Genomic DNA, 23493 nt, shown 5'->3' on the forward strand with positions numbered 1-23493 from the left:
TGCAACATATGCAAATTCCATTTGCATCCAATGACTGGATTTGAGGGTTGATAGGAGGAGCTTGTTGCCAAATAAATGGAAGTGCTGAAGCCTATGTGCAGCATATAAAGATAACTGGGCAAATATAAATATTACATTCAATACTGAATACAGAAAGATTTTTGCACAGTGTAGGATAAGCATTAAAAAAGTTGAATTATATCAGGGTAACTTACAGTTCATATCTGGTTATGGAGAAGGGAAGATTTTACGTAATCAGTAGAAAAAAATAAACTATAATATATCCAGCCAACTCCAAATGATACTTTCATTGGCTTCTTCTTAAAGGAGCACATTTTGGAGGGCATCATTCAAACTCTACATTTTCAAGCATCAATGGTAATTATGGAAATAAAAAAGCACAGATGAGCAATCATCTTTAATGCCTGTTGCAAAACACAAGACAAAACCTTGATTCGACATTCTGTAAATATATGGTTTAGCATGAGAATGAGCCTCAGTGAGCCCAAGACGCTTTCCTCTCCTTCTAATCTTAGCCTCAAAAATTTTAAATTAATTTCTGTTTGCCATGTTATCTGAACTCTGTAATTTATATGGTTTGCCTGTAAGATTAACCACAATACAGTATAGGGTTCAGACAATACACTAAACTTTGGTTAACATAAAGAGGAAGTCTTCAATCTCCTCATAGCTGCATAAAGACAAGTCTCACTGAAGTTAATTATCATGTGAATGAAATTGCTGTGTATATTTTAGTACACTAGAAATGGTCATTCTATTAAAAAATACCTTTACTATAATATATATGAAACTTTTAAATATTGTGTTCTCAAATCCCGAGTTTCTTGAATTTTAAAATTCAAGGAGCAGGTAGAAATGTTGTGGGAGACCTGAGAGTTTCATAGATTATGTGTAGGAGTTTACACCCCTCTGGACTGCTACCAGAATCAATACAAGGGCCCTTTCCTATTAGCATTGTTTAAGCATTTCAATATTATCTGGAAATCTATCATTCTGAATTCTCATAATCTACCCAGTTCAGCTGCTGCTGCTCCACAGACTCAGCAAGTCAACTGAGCCCACTCTTCATCACCTTATGGCTATTCTCCTCATCTGATTTTTTTCCCCAATTCAGATATTATACCATTTATCCCACCAGAGTATAGAGTGGAAGACAAGTTCACAGATGCAGATCTGATGGTTTATTTAATAAATATAGTCAAACAGGCAGAAGAGAAAACAGTGCAGAACTGTTACTTATTAAGCACATTACTCAATATAATTTTTGCACAAACAATATTCAATATGTTACTGTATTTATAAACTCTCAGGTGCTACTGAATCCCCACACAATTCTGTCAAGAGATTTCTATGTAAAACAACTAAACATACTATTATATAAAAATAGAGATATGTCTTGGGATTTTACAAAACTTCGTAGCTAAGTTGACATTTCTCTAAAATTAACGCCATTATAGAAAGAATATTGTAAAAAGTAAATTCTTTACTGGAAACACCTTTTGCATTATTTGTCCAGGTCTTGGATTTATACATTTAAAATAAAGTCACCTGCAATTCATTTACATCTTGAGGTCAGTTGTGTACAAATGTTTTTTTTTTCTTCAAACAAATAGCTAGCCCACTCTCCCAATTTGTGCTTTTAGAACACAGTCTATTTTTTAAATCCACTTCCTAAAGTTTAAAAGGGTTAGTGAATTATCTAAGGATTTAAATATCAAATCAAAACATTACAGCAAATAACATGATCTGAGACAAAAGTTTTCAATTAACCATACCTGATAAACATTTTAAAATATCATATAAGTTTGAAAGTAGTTTAGATACCAAATCTGTTTGAATTTCTTAAAAGCCCCCATTTGTTTTATTCATTTTATGATCACCTCACAATAATCGTTGCACAATAGTGTTGAATTGTCTTCATGTAGCATCTTAATGAAAATGACTTTGTGCAAGGAGCTGCTGGACAGCCTTCAATTCTAGAGATGCAGTCACAGCCCTTACTACTGAAATCCTATTATACAACAGCAATTAATCCTAACAGCACCAACTGTTTCTTAGTTTATCACATGCCAGAGGTGCAAGGTTATTTTTTTCCTGCAACAGTGCAGTCTTTACAAGGCACTGCTTGGTGTATGACATTTTGCATTGCTTTTTAAAAATTACTAACATTTCAGAATGAATTTATATAGAATCAAAGTAAACTATCAGTTTCAAAGTTTGGTTAGACGTCCTTTTCAATCTGCTAACCAAACTACCAGAGTTTCATGCAGGTTTAATTTCCCCATTCTAATATTAAAAGAAGTCATAGTATGGGATATTTGTTAGTATAAACTGAAAAACTGTGCTATATTTTCTAATCTTCCTGTTCAGAGAAGAGGAAAGCGTGGCTGATCAATTCACTCTTAGAAAGAAAATCAAGTATACGTGGCTGGAAAACATTTGCAACAGTCTATCCCTGCAGAAAGAGTAATGACATATTTAGGAGATTCAAATATTGAGGCACATATGATTCAAAGGTTTTTCAGGCAAATTTAATGGCTGGGTTAGATTTCTCAGAAGGACTTGTAACTAGAGGTTTCTCATACAACAACTCAACCAACTGTAATATCAAAACATTATCTTCCATTACTTAGTCACTGCTGTCATCATCATCATCATCATCTGATATGTCATTTAAAGGAGGCTTTGGTGACTGACTGTAAGAGTCTGATCTTGTGGGCTGGCATGTTGACATCTCTCCCATGGAAAGGAATTCATAACAAAAGTCACAGATTCGCACAGGTTTGGAAGACTGACTGGGAATAAGAAACCTCTTTTCAGAGCAGGGTCCGCATACAACAAATCCACATTTCCGACAGTGGTGTCGACGATTCACAGGGGTAAATTTTGCTTTCTGGCAGCGCATGCATACAGTGGCTTCAGAGTCGGGCACCCAGACAGCTGCATGCTCATTACTGGGTGTCTTCCCACTTTTGGACAATAAATCAGAAACACATTTATTTATGTGGTTCATCCATTCAGATTTTTCTGTGGCAGTAGCAGCATATACTGCAAAAGATTTAGTTGGAGTCTTGATAAGCCATCCATTCCGCAAATCCCCCTCATCTTGGATAGACTCAATAGTGACGTTTTCCAGAGGAATGATATGTTGCTTATTATATTTCTTCTTCTGGATAACAATGTTACCATAAACAAGGATATCATTGAATAAAAAAAACTGCCTTGCTTTTGGTTTCTTTCTGCACAGCTTTGTTAATACTCCTTCACCAATGAGGACACGGCCAGGAATGGTCAGAGGCTGACCAGCAGCTCCAAAACAGTTTTCCACTATGCTTATTCGCCTAGTATTTGCTTCACTGTTTGCCAAACGATCCACCATTTTTCACCAGGTTCCTACAACACAGAAGAATAAATACTATTAAGACACTGCAGCTATTCAGCCAAAAGCTGTAAATGAAGCAAAACATATGTAGCTGTCATCCATCCCCTCCCCACCCCCTATTTCAATACATAAAGGATCATTTCAAAAAACAGAGGGAATTTCTAGAGCATCAACTAAAAACCCAAAAATAGTCTAAGAATGGGAGACAGATTTTCTATTCCAGGTTTTTCTATCCTGTGTAGTACAGAAGATGACCTTAAGGGAGTTATGCAGGAATCATTACCTAGGCAAAAGGGGGTGAAGCATTTTTTAAATCCAGAACAAGATAACATTTAGAAGCAGCTCAGGCAGATGACTCCCTAATACACTGAACAATAAGAAGGAGGAAGAGGTACAGCCTTGCAAGATTCTGTTATAGCCAATTTCAATACAAGTAGTTTTAGCCTTCCTGTGGAGTTGCTTTCTGGGTCTGGCCTACCTAGTGGGGCTGACAGTATATTATTGAATTTGGTAAGGGACATTGCTACTTGAGAGCTGTGATCTGAATTGTTCAATTAACCAAGAACATATACATGGCTGTGTACAAAACAAACCAGACAGACTGTGATCTAACAGAACCAAAACCCATACCATATTGGAAGCTCTGGATTTTAGGTGAGACAAATTCCAGAAAGCTCTTGTGAGGCAAGTAGGGCAAGGCTAGTGTGCCTCTCTCCTCTCCCTCCTCCCCTTTGCACGGCCTGTGTGCATGCCCCTCCCAAATTTTCTTGCTCCTTCCTTTCTCTTCCTTTAGCCATGCACCAATGTTCCCTACAATTTTTGACATGTTTGCAGGGAAAAAAATTGTGCAGCTTTTCCCAAACCAAGTACAAATTTGTGCACCACTATATGAACAAATTGTAAATATATGTAATAGCAACATGGTAGAATGTTTACACATTTCTTAGTTAAAGTATAGAAACTAGAAAGTATAATAGTATGTCACATACATGCTTAAAAGTTGTGCCCTCAGGTCATTTTTTACTCCTGGCAACTGTTCCCTGCAATTTTCTTGGCAGCATTTTTCAGAAGTGGTTTGCTGTTACCTTTTTCCTAGGGCTCAAAATAGGGACTGGCTCAAGTTCACCCAGCTTTGTACTTAAGGTAGGACTACAACTCACAATCTCTTGGTTTCTAGCCTGAAGCCTTAATCATTACCCCCAATGTACATGCTTAGATTAAAATATAAACTTGCTAGTCACTGATAACTGATAATTACAATAAATATTTTGTAAGCATTTAAAATTATTTCATTTTTGGGGGAAGTTGATACTGTAATAAAAATTTAAAAGACAAAAAAGAAAAGCATTATACAAAAAGCACTTAGATAGTCCCTTTCTTCTTTTCACCATTTCACTTTCACTTTCTTTTTTTCACCATTTTGCTTCTTCCCTGGATGTATTAAAGCTTAAACTTATTTAAACTTTATTATTCATTTACTGAAATTTTCAAAAAATTAGCAATGTTCATTGACCTCGTGCAGCCCAAAACTCAAAAGATAATAATTAAACCTTTTTGGGAGGGAGATGGGAGGCAGGCGAAGGGGGTTTTCAGAAGCCACTTCAGTACAGAGCAGGGCCGTGGCATGGCTCCTTTGTGTGCAGGAGGCCCTGAGGTCATGCCCAGCATGTCTCTGGCTGGGCCTGATCTGGAGGAGAGTGGTCACAAGGCCAGGAACGGACCACCTGCTTGCTGTCCCGGTCAAAAGGCACCTCCCCCAGGAGCTCCTGCTCAGTCCACAATGCAGTGGCATAGAATGATCCTCACTGTTACAGTTAACCTGAAAGTTTTATGGTGCCTAAATTTATCATTATTTTGAGAGAACTTAATTTTCTTTGTGCTTGACTTTTTACCTTAGAAGGAATGTGACCAAGCAGCACTGTTGTCCCCAAGTCCATGCTAGAATTCAAGCACAAGATAGCCAAGGGACCACTTGCACCCATCTTCCTGCACCTTCCTTTCTCTTAACCCCCTCTGTCACTGTTGACCAGTGCCTCACAGTATCTTCCTCTTTTCCTTGCTCCTCCTACCACAGAACACCTCTGTCCAGAGCAAGGATGTTCAAGGGCCATGCCTGGACCTAACATGTGCTGGACCAAGCAGAGCACCTAAAATTGTCTGTTCTGTACACAGAATATTTTGCACACCTATGAACATATCATTTTGGTTGGCCCTGTTTTATTTTGCTTTCCTATCAACCACACACAATCAGGGGAGAGGAGAATATTAAAAAAAAAAAAATTTAAGCCTGACAAGATTCAGCTACTACTCAAACAACACAATGCAATAAGAGATCATCATGAGACATCCTTCAAACAAAATTACAAGTATTTTAAATACAAATCATCTACTGGAGATACAAGAAAAACACCCACAAAATAAATTGCCAATATGATTTGTAAAACATTGGGATTCTGGAAGTAAAATACCTCTAAGTTGATGAGGCTAATTTCATAAGCAGCTATACAAATGGCAAACTATCCTGGTTTTATATCCATTTTTGTTTGTTTTGCTTTACTATCACAGCAATAACAGTTAATCTTTTACTTTGTCTATAATTTTAATATCCCATGTTATCTGAAGACTGGGCTGAAAAGTATAACTAAACACATTTCTAACAAAATGGGATTATACCAATACAATCATACAAATTCACCTTCACAAAAGGACTCTTGTATTAGGGTTACACCTTAATATACTAGAGGTAAACATGCTAAAACTCTGTAAAATATTTTTAAATATATTTTTAAATGTCTTTGATATATTTTGGGATGGAATGAGTCCAATATATAAACATTTAGCAATTTAGTGATACATAAGAAAGGGAAGCATATCAAGAGAAAGCTGAAGCCATCCTCCTTCAGCCTCAGGTTAAAGGTTGGAACTCTTCCCCTCCCTGCAAAAAAAGGAAGTCCAGGTAAAATTCAATAAGAAGGAACACCTGACACTTGGGTATTCCTTTTTGGGTAGAAATACATGGCTAACAACTCTTGCTAAATTTAACCTTTGTTTATATGTCTTGTAATTATTTCTCTGCATAATTTAAGGGTATGATAATTCCTGTCAATTTGAACCAAACTAAAAGATTCTGCTTGTAAAGGCAACAAGCATGTTTTGTCTTATTGGTAGCAGCTCAATGCCAACTTGCAGACCGTAAGAATTTTTATATTTACTTCTATATATTCTGCTGGGTTCTTTGTCTTGTTCCATTCATCTACATTTGCTGAATCAGTGGTTCAGAAGAGCACTGATACCTATATTATAATATTTAAAGCTATAAGGTTTTCTATGGTTTTATACTTTTTAATAAAATTTAATTTTGTTATTCCCTGTCAAATTGATCTGTGTCCTCAAAAGGAAAGAAGAGCTGATACTTCTAGTCACAAACCTCAATGCTATATGCCCAAGGGCTGGTGCTATAGCAATTATTTTATTTTACTTTACCCAATAATTGCCAGAGTCATACTTATTGTAGGCGCCCCATTTCTCTTTTATAGCAGAGCTAGGAGGACACCAGTGTGGTAGCAGCAAGAGGCAGGAGGTGGGGCCAGGGTATGAAAACCCAGAAAGTTTCTGGGAGAAGACTTGAGTTTTATTTTAATTTATTATAGTCACCCAAATTCAGCGGACTCCAAGACCTCCACCTTCCACCCTCCAGGTTCCACCATGCTGCTACAGCTCTAATTTGTGAACTCCTCAGAAAGATTCAGGTATTGACCAGTACAGAAATCTCTAGCATCTTTTTAATATACTTTTAATCTATTCTTTTATACAATATTTTTATACTCTACTTTTTGCTACATTCAGCAATGACCAGAACATGTTTTCTGACTTCCGCTATTGTAGAAATATAATACCCGCTATTTTATTGAAATACATGGAAAATAAAGTATTCGTTTGGGTGCAGCTGAAAGAGAGCCAGTTTGGTATAGTGGTTAAGGCATCAGGCTAGAAACCAGGAGACTGTGAGTTTTAGTCCCACCTTAGGCACAAAGCCAACTGGGTGACCTTGGGCCAGTCACTCTCTCTCACCCCTAGGAAGGAGACAATGGCAAACTACTTTTCAAATCTTGCCCAGGGATTATCCAGGCAGTCGCCAGGAATCAACACCGACTTGAAGGCACAAAAATAATAAAATAAAAGCTGAAAAGCTAAATAAATATATCCCTTATTTCTTTATTCCTGAAAAAAAAAATTTCTTGAACAGCTATTCTAAATGCAGAACTTTCACATTTGACTTTTCATTTTATTAATTCAGTTTTTCATATCAAGATAATTTAGAATTTTGTCTTCTGAAGTCTTAGCTATCACTTAGTTTTGTGTCATTCATAAATCTGATAAACATGTCTTGCACTCTTCATCTCATGAACAGTACTTATTTGCTAATCAACATCAGTCTTAGAGCAAACCCAGATGGTTATTTTTTTCCCCTTTATTCTATAATTGCATGGTTAGTCACCATATTCACTAAATTCAGATAACTGAGATACTGCTTTAGGATTATGTAAAAAAAAAAAAAACATAAACATGCTCTCACATGCCAATAGCTAGCATATTCTTTAAGCAATAATAAACTGTATTGTGAAAACTCACAAACATGCTCTCACATACCAACAGTGTTGTGTTTAAAAACTAAAAACATACCCAAAATTACACTATTCAGAAAACAAGTTTCAGAAATCTTTCTAGATTATACTTACAAAGTCCCCTACAGACTCATTAATATACTAGAATGCACAGACGGTAATCCTAGCACTCATTATACATTTGCTACTATGCTGTTATCTGAAATATAGTTCAGCTAACTTACCCAAAGATGCCTGGAGCTATTAAAGGATAGGTAGTATATGCTTTTTCAAAATAAAAAAATAAATTAAAATGAACAGAAGAGGTTCATGAAACTGAATGCTTTTTTAGTGGGAAACCCACTTTTTAAATTAATTTTCCATGCTGAATCTGACAAATCGCTATTTCCAATTGAAAGCTCAGATTTCCAAATGGCTTTCAAGTCAGAATTACAATATTTCCTCTTTCTGGTTTCTTTGTCTAATGCTTCTTAGAGTATTTACATCACTGTGTTGATGCTTGACAGAAACAATACCTGAACTGGGGGATGGGAGTATAGTACCTGCAATATCAATATACTATAGCAGCCTCTTGAATTTAAATAATAAAAGAAAAAGCAAAGATCAGGGTATAAGCACTGGAGCCTTGGTAAGCATTCAGATCTAATGAAATTTTGAATAGGTTACTCTACTCACAAGAAAATCTCCTTTAGCACTTGTTGAAGGAGAAACAGAAAAAGAATTTTGGAGGAGGAGGAGGAGGAGGAGGAGGTGGCGGCTTTACTTGGAACAGCTTATATCCTGCGACGATACCTTTAACACCATGAAACAACAACATTGCCTATCCCAGGTCCTTGGGAAGGACTCAATAGGTGGATAAAAATGTGAAATCCAGTCTAGCCATCTGGCTGAATGTGCAACCAACCACAGTAATAATAATAAAGCCATAATTGAGAAGACAGCAACAGACAGCAAATGCCACCTCTGCAAAGAAGCTGAAGAAACAGCGGACCACCTAGTTAGCTGCTGCAAGAAAATCACACAGACTGACTACAAACAACGGCAAGACAAAGTAGCAACAGTGGTGCATTGGAAATATCTGCAAGAAATACCATCTGCCTGCAAGCAAGAACTGGTGGAACCACAAAACAAAATAATAGAGAATGAAGAAGCTAAAGTGCTCTGGGTCTTTAGAATTCAAACAGATAAGCACCTGCCACACAACACCCCAGACTTAACAACTGTTGATAAGAAAGACAAAGAAGTCTGGACAGTGGACATTGCAATACCTGGAGACAGCAGAATACAAGAAAAAGAACTGGAGAAAATCAGAAAATATAAAGACCCGCAAATAGAAGTAGAACAACTATGGCAAAAGAAAGCAAATATAGTACCAATAGTAGTAGGCGCCTTAGGTGCAATCCCAAAACATCTGAAGCACCACATGAAGACCATTGGCATTGACAAAATCACCATCAGTCAATTGTGAAAGGCAGCTTTACTTGGAACAGCTTATATCCTGCGATGATACCTTTAACACTATCAAACAACATCTGCCTATCCCAGGTCCTTGCAAAGAACTCAATAGGTGGATAAAAATGCCAAATCCAGTCTAAACATCTGGCTGACTGTGCGATCAACAACAATAATATACAAATAATAATTGAATATAATAATAACAATAATAAATACCATATTTGTTCAGTTTGGATAGCAACTTTAATTGGGGCTCTGATTGAGAAAAAAAGCTGGTGAGCAGTATTTTTCAAATCAGGATAATCAAAGTATTCTAGAAAAGTAGATGCCAAAAAATCCACATCTTCTCTTTACATAAATGGTCATATACATCAACAATGGACATTGCTTGTATTCAATCCTTCTACTTAGGCATTTCTCTAAATGAGAATTTTAAACCAGTCTGAAAGTAGCTCCAGGCATCTGTGTCCCTACAATTAAAACAGCTTAACTCTCTGGCATCAGCTCAGTTGCAGTGGGGTTAAAACTACTGCACCACAAAGCTAGGTTGTTTTCTGGTTTTTAAATGCTATGGCTCTGTTCCCCCACTGGAGGGAACTCTTGGCTCACCTCTCCAAGCTCCTGCGCTTCTGATTTCATAAGGGAAATATTAGCTTGACAGATTTGTTGTTCCTCCTCAATAACCCAGACAAAACAGCAGGACTGAAAGTGTTTTGTCAAGTCTCCCCCTTCTCTTCAGCAAAGGAGACTCACTTGTGGTCTTTTTTTCTTTTCCTTCTCTCACTTTTACCCAGAGTGGGAATGAAGAGGTTTTTGTTGATGCAGGAACTACAGCAATTTAGGACAGACACTGATAGCCACTCCTTGCTATCAGCATTACAGATCAGCAGAAGTGAAGACACACAGACTACCTTCAAACCGCTTATGATAGGTTGGAATGTGAAACTGCCCTGATTCTATTCCTGTTGATGTTCATTACTTTGGATTTCTATGTAGATGTGAATATTTTTAACATACAATGCTATTCCATCTCCCATTCTATTGCTTTTCTTTCTTGTGAACAATCTGTATCCTTCAACTGCTTATACTCCAAACATGAAAATAATTGTATCAGACCTCAGTTATACCTATTGTCATATTTACCTTCCCATATTAAGTTCAAACTCATCTTTATTCCTATACTTTAACACAGTGGTTTTCAACTTTTTCATCTCACAGCACACTGACAAGATGTTAACTTGTACGGTCATGACATCTCATAGGCACTGGAAGTCCTGTGACATCACAGGTTGCTGGGACTTGGGAGGAGACATGAAGGCAGTCCCCCCCCGGTGATGTCATGGAGGCGGGGTTCTGGATGCGCAGCTACGCAACACTTCCTGTCATTTACTTGTGGCTCACTGATGTGGCACGCCTGCGGACCTTTCATGGTGGCACAGCAGTTGAAGACAGCTGCTTTAACATATAGCCAATAGAGGATATTAACTATGACTTGTAAAGTTCTTCCTGATTTTCACTGAATAATTTACTACAGTATTTCTCAACCTCAGCAACTTTAAGATGTGTGGACTTCAACTCCCAGAATATCCCAGCCAATATGCTGTCTGGAGAATTCTAGGAGTTGAAGTCCATACATCTTAAGGTTGCTGAGGTTGAAAAACACTGGTTTACTAGACCTCAATTTAGTTACTCTCTCATTTATTCCTACAGACCACAATCCCCTATTTCTGGGCTTTCACATCTAACCCCAAGCACACCCACTAACACTTTATTATACAGCACTGATCTCCTTTTAATATAGATGACCTCCCTCAAAATAATTATGTCAGGAATGCTACACTTGCATCCTTCACTGAACAGGGACTGGACTAGATTATCTGAAAAGGCCATCCCAACTCTCTAATCAATTCTGCTTCTAATCTTTCTAAGATTACAGTACTGTCCAATCCTTTCTTAAATACACGTTTCTTATCCTAAATACAATGAATTGCAAATACAATGCAAAACAATGCAATGTTTTGCAACTTTATCTGAGTTAAGTGATAAACATCTGTAAAATCTGACTTTGCTCATTATTTCAGTGTTGAACTTACCTACCTAAACTTCAGGAACAAGACTTGATTACAGTACATGAAGAGGAGAAATTGACTTTTATTTTTGTTAAGTATCTTATAGAAAAAGGAAAGCATAAATAAGTAAAATTGCAGACTAAAGACACCAAGTTTATAATTATTCATTTCACAAGGGTATAGTGTAAATTATGATTCAGTCCAGAATATGGAGTTTTAAACTTCCTAGCTCATACAGTCAAGAGTTTCAGTGTTTACAACTACATGTTACCAGTTAGAAATAATCTTTTAGGGAAGTGGGAATGGATAAAGGAAATAAAGAAGCTCTGTCATGGAGCATCAGTTATTTAATAATTCTTTTATCCAAATACAGAGACAAAGCCCAAAACTCCAGTTACCTAGTAATTCCTATTGTTAGCTACATCACAATGAATTTCACAAATGCAGCCACTTTTTTTTCCTGTCAAAGGAAAAAAGCACCACTTTAGGATGCATTAGCATATAGGTGGAGTGAAGCGTTTTAAATGAAAATAATAGTAGGGTTGTTATGATGCTAAACTACAATTACATGAATGAAATGCTACATTCACAGACAACAACCATCTGCTTCCAGAAAGTTTTAGAATCCAGGAAAATATTTAACTGATACTCACTGATAATCTTGATGAGTTTGTCACTAGGCTAACATCACACAATGCATTAAACCATGATTTATTTTAATTATGTTGAATAAGCCATAATAGCTGGTTTCACTGATACCCATAAACCATAAATCTCAGTTTACAAACTATAATGACCAGGCTTATATAACACTGTACATTAAATAAAACCAAACAAGCCACATTATGGCCTACTGTAATGTATGAACTTTCCTTCAGAGTAATCCAATTATCAGAGTGATTTTACAGAAAATATGGAAGGAGATTACCAATAAACCATCTCAGGAAAGGAAGGAAAAAAATGCAATAAAATGAAATTAGAGTAGACCAAGAAGGCAAGAATAGAACCAAATAATCTATAGAAATATGTTAAAATTACTTCTGTGTACTTTCAATCAATTATTCATCCACGTAGCAGTAAGGAATTGATCAGTGTATACTTCAATTATTTAAGAAGGAACACATACAGTATTCATTATTATCTAATTACTGCAGCCTAATTTAAATGCCAGATATGCACAGAAAGAAAAAAAAAAGCATCTGATCATGTGGATGCATATAATGCAAAATAGCTAGATAGGAGTTTGTCCAGAAATGTTACAGTATTATCTCAGGCTTTAAAAGGTTATTGTTTATATTTACATTATAAGGAGTCTGCATTATTTTACTACTATTTTTTCTAAGAACTTTAGAATACTTTCCTTTTGATTAATTACCTGGATTTCCATCCTGTTTTCTTGCCAACATAGACTAACATGGCTCTCCTCCTATAACACCCTGTTTTCAGTAGTTCCAATGTAGCAAGTCAGAAATCAAACCTACTATAAATAAGAGGTTATGCCATTTTGAAATAAAATAGTAGTAGTAGTAGTCACAATACACTATTTTTTCTTTTATTTTAAAAAAGTAATTTGTGCTACATTCCATATGTCTGCCATGATACAACTTTGGTTGCCTTGCCAGTACTTCACAGAGCTGTTGAGATGATTCACAAGAGTGATAAAAGTAGACAGGAGGCATAGGTGTTCATACAAAACCCACTCTAACAACCTTGATCTGCAAATGCTAAGTATAGATCTGAAGAAGGCTCTTATTCAGGTTCACTTGAATGTGAGTAAAATACTTTCTAGACCTTTATGTTTAGCCTGGATGGACAGGGAAGGAGAAGATAGTTGCGGGAAGGACAAATGTATCGGCTACGTCTCTTGCAGTTTCATTATCACGTTTGCACATATGCAGGAATAGTATGCCAAGTTCTTCGGCTAATGGCATCTTCTTCCATAGATAATACATGCCAGCTCAAGTGAGAAATAGGTTAATGGAAAATCATACAACTAAATCTCCATAATCTCTATAGCCAAATTAACTACCCTACATACCTGGAGTTCTTCATTAATTTCTATTAACATTCTTGTACTCAAGAATAGCTAACAATCTCCTATTACTTCATTTTTAAGTACAGGTAGTCCCCAGTTTATGAACAAGTTTCATTCCCAAGGTCTGTCCTTAAGTTGAATTTGTATGTAAGCCAGAACAGTATTATTATATAATACTGTATCAGTAGTATTGTGTAATTAACTCTAACCATTGTGTACTTAATTCGAACCACTGTGTATTTAACTCGAATTTTGCTACAATAGGCTCTGTTTTTAACTATGGGTCATCTGTAAACTTGGGATTCTTAACCAGGGGACTACCTGTATTTCAAAATATTATATTTTAAGACTTCACTGGAAGCTCCTTTCCATAATCTGATCACAATGTTGGGAAAGTCCCATTAGAAATACCCACAAAAAGTTGGTTTTACAGAAGTTTGCAGCAATACAACACTCCAGTACTAAAACAAATCCATGATCCTCCAATGACTTTGATGTTACTTATACAGAACTTTCTCTTTTAAATCATATCAAAATGATTAATAACAGTGTTAAGCAGGAATGACCAAGAATATGACAGTGAGTAGCACACAGGGAAACCTTGACTGCCTTACCAAACCTTGGTAAATAGGTCTTCAACAGATTTCTTATAAGAAAGTAATTAGTAAATCACTACCACATACATCTATATGGATGTAATATTAGCAAAGGGCAGAATTATACTAACATTCACAATAAAATAAATGCATCACATAATGTTTATTTAATATGATATACTGTATTGAAATTTTAAATTCATGTAAGCATCTTGCTGAAGAATGAATATCAAAGACAGGGTCGCTTTGTGTGAGATGGGCAGCTATATAAATGTGACATATAAATCAATAAAATTAATCACTGAAATCAACTCAAGCATTTCTAGGAAACCTATACAGAGAAATCAAAATGAAAATCAGGTTAGTATTATATATGAAAAGAGTTTACTCTCTTGTAATCCTTTCCTCTCCAATCTCTCCACTCTGCAAAGGGGGGGGGGAGAAAAAAAAAACAATTTCTGTAGACAATCCCTCCTGTGCCTGAGCCATTTTTTCTCTCCCCCCCCACTCTTATAAAGTAGAGAGATTGTAGAGGAAGGGATTACAAGAGAGTAAGCAGGCACACAATGGGGAATACACTGGGCCGTTTGCATAGTGTGCTGGCAGCTCCTAGTCCTGGGCATGCTTGGGTCTGCAGGTGCCTTCACATTCCTTTCAATGTGTGTTCCCTACTGTATGCCTGCTTACTCTCTTGTAATCCCTTCCTCTACAATCTCTCCACTCAGCAAGGAGGGAAAAAAATAAAAACAACAGGTCAGGGAAAGGACAAGATTGTAATGGTGATCACTTGATTAAGGGATGCTGCGAAGGTCATAAACATGGGCACTGGTCATAAAGTTATTTCTTCAGCACTGTCATAACTTGAAACCCATCTTGATAATATTCAGGAAGCTATTAAATATATTAAAGAATTAAAGACCCAGTTATTCTCCCAGGTTCTAGGGCAAAGCAAAGGTTGAATGGACTTTCTATGGTTTATGTTGTTTCTAGGGCCATTCACAATTCTTTTGTTTTGTTTTGTACTTTTTCTTTATTTTTAATTATTTCTAATTGGGAGCTGCACAGCCTATAAATTGTGTAAATAAATACATAAAAAGAAAATAAAAACACAATACAAACCAAAACAAGGGATCTATTGCTCAATACAAAAACACAGAAAAAAGTAAATTAATACATTAAATCCTTGTCTTATTTTAAATTCAATTTTATTTTTTTTCCCAATGGACAAATCTTGATTAGTCATGCTGCCATCTGCTTAAATCAATTATTAACACACATGGCTTCTCCAGGAAGAGATACAGATCCAACAACTGAGCAAGATGGGAGAAGAGGGACATGTTATTCTGTTATGGGTTTTCTATAACTTTGTCTGGAGAAGCCCACAATCCCCAGTTTTTGGAAGAATCTCTATATATTAAGCCAGCCAAAATGACATAATAAGCAGTGGCCTGCTAGATCAGTCCCCTGGCCCATCTAGTCCAGCAGTCTGTTCTCACAGTGGCCAATCAATGAAACCCTCTAGTCTCCCAGCAGATGGCTTTCAGAAGCAGTCACACTGCCATTAAAGCTAATAGCCACTGATCCCCAGAATTCCATGAACTGTTCCAACCTTTTTTTTTTTTTTTTGGAAGCCAGCCAAGCTGGTGACCAGTACATCACATGGTAGTGAATTTCAAAGTTTAATTACATGTTATGTAAAAAATGCATTTCCTTTTGTCTGTCTGATTCTTCCAGAATTCAGTTTCATTGGGCAGCCTCTGGTTCTATTATTTTGGGAAGAGGAAACTTTATCCACACCATGCATAATTTTGTACACCTCAATCATGTTTCCTCTCATTTGCCTCCTTTCTGGACTAAAACTCCCCAAATATTGCAACCTTTCCTCATAGAGAAATTGCTCCAGCCCCTTGATCATCTTACTTGCCCTATGAACTTTCTCTAACTCCACTGTATCATTTTTGAGGTGTGACAACCAGAACTGCACATATTTCAGATGCAATTGCACCATTGATTTATATAAGAGCGTTCTCATATTGGCATCTTCTATTTTCAACACAGTTTCTTATCCAAACATGCTGTTGGTCTTTTTTACAGCAGATGGACACTGTGTTGACAACTTCATTGAATTGTTTACCATTACTCCAAGATCTCTTTCCTCATTGGTCACTGCTAGCTCTGATCCTATTAGTTTGTATGACTAGTTAAGATTTTTGGCATCCATTTACACTTATACACATTGAAGGGCATCTGCCATTTTGACACCCACTCCCCTAATGCGCAGAGATTCCTTTGGAGCTCTTTGCAGTCCAGTTTTAGTTTTATCATTCTGAACAATTTAATGTCATCAGCAAACTTGGTTATTCCACCTAGTCACACCTGATTCCAGATAATTTAAAATTCGTTAATAAGCACTGGTCTTGTGAGAAATGTCCACCTATTCCTACTCTGTCTTCTATTCTTTAGCCAGGTGCTTATCCACAAGAAGACCTGTCCTTTTATTCCACAGCTGTTAAGCTTACTGAGAAGTCTTTGACAAGGGAAATCTAATCTTGAAAATCTAAGGAGATGATGTCTACAGACTCATATCTTTATTTACACTCTCAAAAAAAACCTAGTAGATTAGTTAGACAGGACCTTCCCTTAATGTAGCAATGTTAGTTATCTTTGAGCAAGATCTTGTCTCCAAATGTTTGGTAATTTTATCTTTAATAGCAGTTTCCACTATCTTCCTTGGAATAGATATTAAGCTGACAGGCCTATATTTTCTGAATCTTCCCTTGAGCCCTTCCTAAAAACTGAAGGTACATTAACCACCTTTTAGTCTTCAAATACACAAAGTATAGGGAGAAGTTGTATATTATAGATAGGGAGTCCACAACATCAGCTTTAAGCTCCTTAATAACCTTTGGCTGGATGCCATCAGGCCTGATGATTTGTTGATGTTCAGTTTGTCAATACTGCCTTCTCTTGTTACTATATGGCTCAGTTCTTCAAATTCCCTTCCTGTGGAGCTCAGGCTCAGGGATCTCCCTCAATTTTTCTCCTGTGAAAATAGAGGCAAAATAGAATACTTTCAAGTTTTCAAGTACTCCAGAATCCTTTTATCAGACAGAAAGCAGGTAATGGGGTAATAACAAGGAACTCTAAAAATTGGGCCACAGTAGTTTCAACCCACTGAGTGCTGTAATGCTAATCTTCTTCCCTTGATGAGTAGGTATTATATAGCTTGAGTCAGGGAACCTCTCCATTATTCACTGACCATTTCATGGCCACACCTTGTTTGCATAAATGATATAGACTTGGATATCTGTAAATTTGCATTTGGATTCCTAAACAACACATAAGTGCATTTAGAAGATAAATTAACCAATAATACTTTCATGAATTTCCACACAACTAAAAACAGATATCCAAGCTAAACGGTTCAATATTATGCTGGAATGTACCGATTAAGAACCTCAGGTTACAGAAAGTAGATGAGGTCTGAAGCTGACACAAAAGATTAATATTTTAACTATCCTGAAGCCATTCAAATTTTGGAAAATGAATTCAATGGCAAAATTGGGCAAAACCTTATAACAAATAGGAATGTATAATGTTAAATTCTACATTGGAATTATCTGGAAATTAATCCATTTTTCAAAAAATTTACATCTGTGAAAAAGAGGAAAAGAAGCATCCATCTTCCTCCATAACAAGAAACCATTGTGGGCCATTATGACCTGCTATTTGCACCTCATCCAAAAGTTGGCCTATCAAAATTCAGGAACTCGTAATCAAATGTACAAAACAAGATTTGCCACTGATTGACGGCATGAAAATTTAAGTCTTCTGATAACATATCTAGAATGGGAGGGGAATGGACTGGAAGAACCAGGCTTACTACTTGAGTGGCATAATCATTCTGAGGCCACCAACTGTCAAAAATAATTTCTTAAAAATATACACACCCCAATTGAAAAAAAAAGTTCCTACTCTACATGTTATATTCCCCTCAAGTCTTAGCTGATTCTTGGTGACTACATGAATAAAAGTTCTCCAAGCTTCCCAGTCTCTCTTCACATTGTGCAATTCTTGCAGGTAAAAACAGATTTACTAACTGAAGTACAATCAATTAAAAATAAATAACTCAGTAGTAGAGAGTAATTCTTCATTTTATAAATTGTTTCACAAGCCATAGGATATCCTCATTTGGGACTGCTAAATTAAGGACTTACATTGAAAGCTGTTGTGGGAGAACACTAACAAAAACTGAGCCGTGATAAATTATATTTGTCTATTACCTAAATGAAACTTCTATATTCCGGTGACAAAATACCTTTGGAAAACTCAAAAAGATTTGGGATTCAAAGATAACTGACTGACCAATGTTGGAAAGAACTCACCAGTCTAGAAAACTAATAAATATTATTATTACTATGGAGTGTTTTAATGTTTGTTGCATCGTTTGTTTTTATTGTACACCAAAAAAAATCACATTCTATGAGATGGGCAGCTATATAAATATGAGGAATAAAAAGGTGGATGATCTGTACCCAAAAGAGTACTTAGGTTATAATACTAAGTGAAAAATTAATATTTTTTATTACAAGAATTTTTTAAAATGTTCCTGTAGAGTGCTTTTGAGCTGCTGCTTGAAGAATTAAACAGATCTATGCAAGATCTAATCAACACTAACCATTTTCAGAATGTACTTCTACTATTTTCTTCCTTTCTGGAGTTAGTAGATATCCACTTAGATAGCAGCAACCAAATAGTGACATCTATTGAAAGAGCTAGAATTCAATAAATGAAAATCCTAACCCGAAGTTTCCAGTATTCTGCAGTGGGACTTCTCATCACTATTCGTCTCTGAAAATAAAATCCATTTTATTAAAATATGTTGTTCTTATATGAATTTCCATTAGAAATAAGATAATGCACTGTATTATTTTAGACAAAGGAAATCAATCTAACTAAATTCTATATTATAAATATTGGAGGTATCCAATTCTATTTCCAGTTCTCCTGTTAATCCAAATAAAGTCTCACTTTTCATCAAGATTATTATTAAATGTTTTCCTAAAATGTGCACTGGCACAAGAGGAACTTTGGTGCCTAGTTTAAGTTTTAGCTGTATTTTAGAAAAGCAATACTAGTATTGGCACTACTCTAATTGATTTTTTAAAGTTTTATTCTACTGTATGTTCTTATTATATGTATGACCCTTTTGCCTACACAAGTGTAAGTTTTTTGCAATGCATAAGAAGTTTTCAATTAACCAGCAAACTACAATTACTAAGTCAGAAAAAAAAAAAAACCCAAGACCCTAAAACAGAAAGTTTTAAGATCTTTATTTTTCACAGTAGTCCAATTTGGGCATAACAGTAAAGTCTGATTAATTTTAAACCTCTGAGTTTGAGTGTGGATCAGATTCTTAAACCAACATATAGTGTTTATAGGCCAGGTCAGACTACAAAGATACAATGATAAAATCTCATGGTCATACAGTAAATACAGATGTTGTTCAACAGGTACCAACAGGTAGACTGGCTATCTCTGCCAACAGCCTACTAATAACTGAACAGATAAAAAAGTAAACAGATACAACAGACATAACATTTTCCTTTCTGCAAGTGAATCTGAGACTATTAAACTGATTTCTGAAGACCTGCAGTGATACAACAAAGCCAACAAACTATGCATCCATATTTTACAGCTAGAAAAAAATACCGTCATACAAAAAAATCTATGATTTTCCAACATCTATGCTACTGCAATAATTAGATAATAATAGTAGGTTCATTAGGGGACGTGGTGGTGCAGCGGCTTAATGATGCTGAAAGTTGTCGGCCAGAAATGGTCGACACTTCAGCGGTTCGAGCCCAGCTCCGCGCAGCAGAGTGAGCTCCTGCTTCCTCCCCAGCTCCTGTCAACCCAGCAGCTCGAAAACTTACGTGAGTAGATGAATGGGTACTCTCACCCCGGTGGGAGGAAAAATGCTGGTGGCGCCTTGCAAAAGAGACGGGAGCAGTTGCAGGTAATGCGGAAGCCGCGTACGCCCGAAAAAGGCACAAAGCAACAGAAACCCCACCTCCTGCGCTCGCCAGCTGTGCTCTGCTCTAGGAAGGAGGCAATGGCAAACCACTTCCGAAACACCTTGCATTGAAAACTGCAGGGACTCATCCAGGCAGTCACTGCAGAATCGGTAACAATTGAGTGCGGATAAAAAAAAAAAAGTAGGTTCATTATTTATGTTTTTTGCTGTTATGGTAGCATACAAATTTTAATTTGTAAGCTACTTACCTGGTTAATATATAAAGTAGAGGCTTTCACTATAAGCTGCAAGAATTATCATGCAATGGCTAAAACTCACAGACAAATCTATATCTGAATCCGCTTTTATAGAAAATGCAGATGTCAGCAGTAATCATTTTAAAAGGAAACAAAACTAAACATAGGCCACTGCAATTTTTAATGACATCTTATTTGCCTATAGTTGAAAGTCATGCTGCAAACTACAGGAGCAAGAATCTGCCCATTTGTGTTAATCTTATGTACTCTAATGGTTGGTATTTTCTTCTATTTCTTATGTACAGATGAAATGTTTTTGTAGCCAAAACATCCACATGCAAAAAGGCTGGTGAAGACCCCAAATTTGCAGAAGTACAAAAAATATATACTGTGGGCAAAAAAATTGTTAAGAATTTCCCCTTTGAAAAAAGGCCAGCAAAGACAGAGGTTACTCAGTTTCACATACATTTTTACAACCACAGTTCTTGTCCTATTCAGTAAAAGAAATCAGAGCAATTTTCTAAAAGTAAAATATACTACTGCTTCTAGACAGCTGTACCTTTTAAAATGGGATTATATTTATATAACATGTAAGTTGGGGCTTTAGAAAACTATAGATGGTTGAATAAAGCACAATTACTTGAATTCACTCAATTATATTGTAATTTAGTGTGTTGAATGAACCCAGCTAGTGCAATTTTGCTGATAATGTAACAGTATTTCTCTTTTGGCTGATTTTTAATGTGTAACCTCATATTTTGTCAATATTAATTCTTCTGCCTAACCTTAAGTGATGTTCTAGAGGTTAAGTAGGTTTGAGTTTCCTAAATAAATAAGGAGATGAAATTCCAAATATAATTAAGGTTGACAAGGAATCAGCATTTTTATTTCAGGACAAGGACAGAAGCTGGCACTCATTCTCTCTCCAGGGCATCCAGGGAGGCAGTTACCTTTTTAATGCCTGCATTTGAGAGCACCTCAGCTAGAGCCAATCTCATAAAAAGAAAACAAAACTAAACATAGGAGAGCAAACTTCCTTCAAAGCAGAATCCACTTCTTGGCTAACCCTGCTGACAGGCGCAGGAAGTTCCCTGTCTCCTACTACAAAACAATCGCGCAACTCTCGGCGAAGAAAGAAACGCAACACACGCGTCCCTTTTCTTTTTTACAAACAAATTTTTTACTTCCTTCTCCTCTCCAGAAATGTTGATCACGGGAGCTTTTAATTCCAGTGCCAGAATGAAACCCCCCCCCCCAAAAAAAAGGAAGGATCGGGAGGGACGGTCTGTTGATCAGGAGAAAGTAGGGGAAGAAAAACAATGTTATCTGGTTCACCGAGAGGAAAGCGGAGCGCGCGATTTTCCGGCCGGGGGATCAAAGGCGCGACGAAGAGCCGAAGAGGCGCCCCCACCCCTCTTTATGGAGACATTTTGAGAGTGTTTCGAGGCGACAGTCCTCCGGCTGCAGAAGTGGGACAACTCGTTCCCCGCTTCGTGCGAGCGGTCCTCCGAGGCAAGGGGGCTTCGGAGGGAAAGGCGCTGTCACGAAGGGGCAAGAGCTGTCCAAGGCCCGGGCCGTCTTCCTCAGGTCCCCCGCGCCCTCGCTGCGGCTAGGCGTCCCGAACCAAAGCCAAGTCAGGCGCCGCCGCCTCGACGCGAGAGGTCCGGAGATGCCTGGACTCCCCCACGGCCCCCACCGCGGCTCAACGGCCCCAACCGAAGGCACTTTTTCTTAACGAGCAACCGGAGGGAAGAAAGAAAGCGAGGCAGAGAAGGAAAGCGCCCCCGTCCTGCCTCTCGCGTCCCCTCACGACCGAGGCTGCCCCAACATGGCCGCGAATCCCCCTCCGACCGGGAGAGAAACTTTCCTGCGCTCCGCCGCCCCTCCTTTGGGCGCTTTTATTATTTGCCTCGCTTCCCGACGGACCTCCCCACCACCTCCGCCCAAGCACGCCGCTTACTGAGAAACCAAAGCGCGCCTTCCCCAGGTCCGCGGCTGGCTGCTCTCCCTTCTTGGGCTTCCTCCGCCACCGCTGGGGCTAATCTGGCTACCGACGCCCCGCCCGCCGAGGCGCGTACACACCCAGACCGGCCTCCCCGGCGCGAGGCGGAGCACGAGCTTCGACCGCAGCCTCCCGCCCGCTCCATTCCCCGAGGTAACCGTCAGGCGGGGCCGACGCCATCTTGGGAGAGGCGGCGGCGGGAGTGGATTGGCCGCTGAAGGGAAAGAGACGCCCCCAGCCTATTGCGGTTGACTCCCCAAAGCGAGGGGGCGGGCTCTTCGTTTTTAACGGCTCCGGAGGGGGTCGTCCTCCCGTTTACCTGGCAGCGACCGATCAGCGCGGCTTTGACGAGCCCCTTGGGTGATGGGAACTCCTCTCCAGCAAGGCACGGGACCTTAGCTGCGCCTCCCCTGGAAGTGTTGGGTTAAGTATAATCCTTCTTTTTGGAAAAGCTGCGCAACCTGTGTGGAAGGGGCAAGCCAGCCCTGAGTTAACCATTAAAGAAAATAAGCACGTGCTTAGGGCAGCAGGGAAGGGGGGCACCCCAGAGTTTTTCTCCCTAGCTGCCATGCCTTTCACTCTTTCACTGCCACACTCGACTTCTGGTCGATTTTCTTGTAATGGTTCTTATCTGCTGTGTTCGACTTCAATCTGCATTGTTAACAACAAAAAACGTTTTTTTGGCATAGGGAGTGACTGGAGTTTAAAAGTTTGAAGTTGTGGACAGGTATCCCATTTGTTTCCATCTCATAGCATGAGTTTTGCTGAGGTGGAGGGGGGCACCATTGTTGGGCTGTGCTCAGTGCTGTGTTTCTTAAACTTTTTGCTCTCAGGACCCCGCCCAACTTTAAAAGACTATGGAGGGCACCAAAAGAGCTTTTGTTTATATGGGTTATGTTTATTGATATTTACTGTATTAAAAATTAAAATTGACACATTCATAGAATATTAATTTATTGAATCATGTAAAAATAACAATATTAAACCCAGTAGATATTAACATAAATAAAATGTTTTTCATGAAAAAACCCTATA

General features: G+C 37.8%; 1 protein-coding gene across 4 annotated transcripts; it reads right to left on the reverse strand.

The window, feature by feature from the left end:
• Nucleotides 1–585: 585 nt before the first annotated feature.
• On the reverse strand, nucleotides 586–22647 carry PLEKHF2 (pleckstrin homology and FYVE domain containing 2). Of its 4 annotated transcripts, none has more exons than XM_088149106.1 (2): nucleotides 22539–22647; nucleotides 586–3414 (listed from the first exon to the last, which is right to left on the reverse strand). In XM_088149106.1, the coding sequence occupies exon 2, from the start codon at nucleotides 3398–3400 to the stop codon at nucleotides 2651–2653; it is 750 nt and encodes a 249-aa protein (XP_088005232.1). In that variant the 5' UTR covers nucleotides 3401–3414; nucleotides 22539–22647; the 3' UTR covers nucleotides 586–2650. The 4 variants fall into 4 exon arrangements, with proteins under 4 accessions (XP_088005232.1, XP_088005230.1, XP_007425976.1 ...); XM_088149104.1 differs by having other exon boundaries at nucleotides 22417–22574; XM_007425914.3 differs by lacking the exon at nucleotides 22539–22647 and adding an exon at nucleotides 17087–17225.
• Nucleotides 22648–23493: the final 846 nt, after the last annotated feature.

This window comes from Python bivittatus, unplaced genomic scaffold, assembly GCF_059951505.1.
Source record: "Python bivittatus isolate LINGU-HERP-01145 unplaced genomic scaffold, Pbiv_v1 ctg000590_np1212, whole genome shotgun sequence".
In the NCBI taxonomy this organism is placed as follows: Eukaryota; Metazoa; Chordata; class Lepidosauria; order Squamata; family Pythonidae; genus Python; species Python bivittatus.

What these genes read in the sequence shown, in the direction of transcription:
- PLEKHF2 (XM_088149106.1), bottom strand. Translation starts at nt 3,400, where the DNA reads ATGGTGGATCGTTTGGCAAACAGTGAAGCAAATACTAGGCGAATAAGC.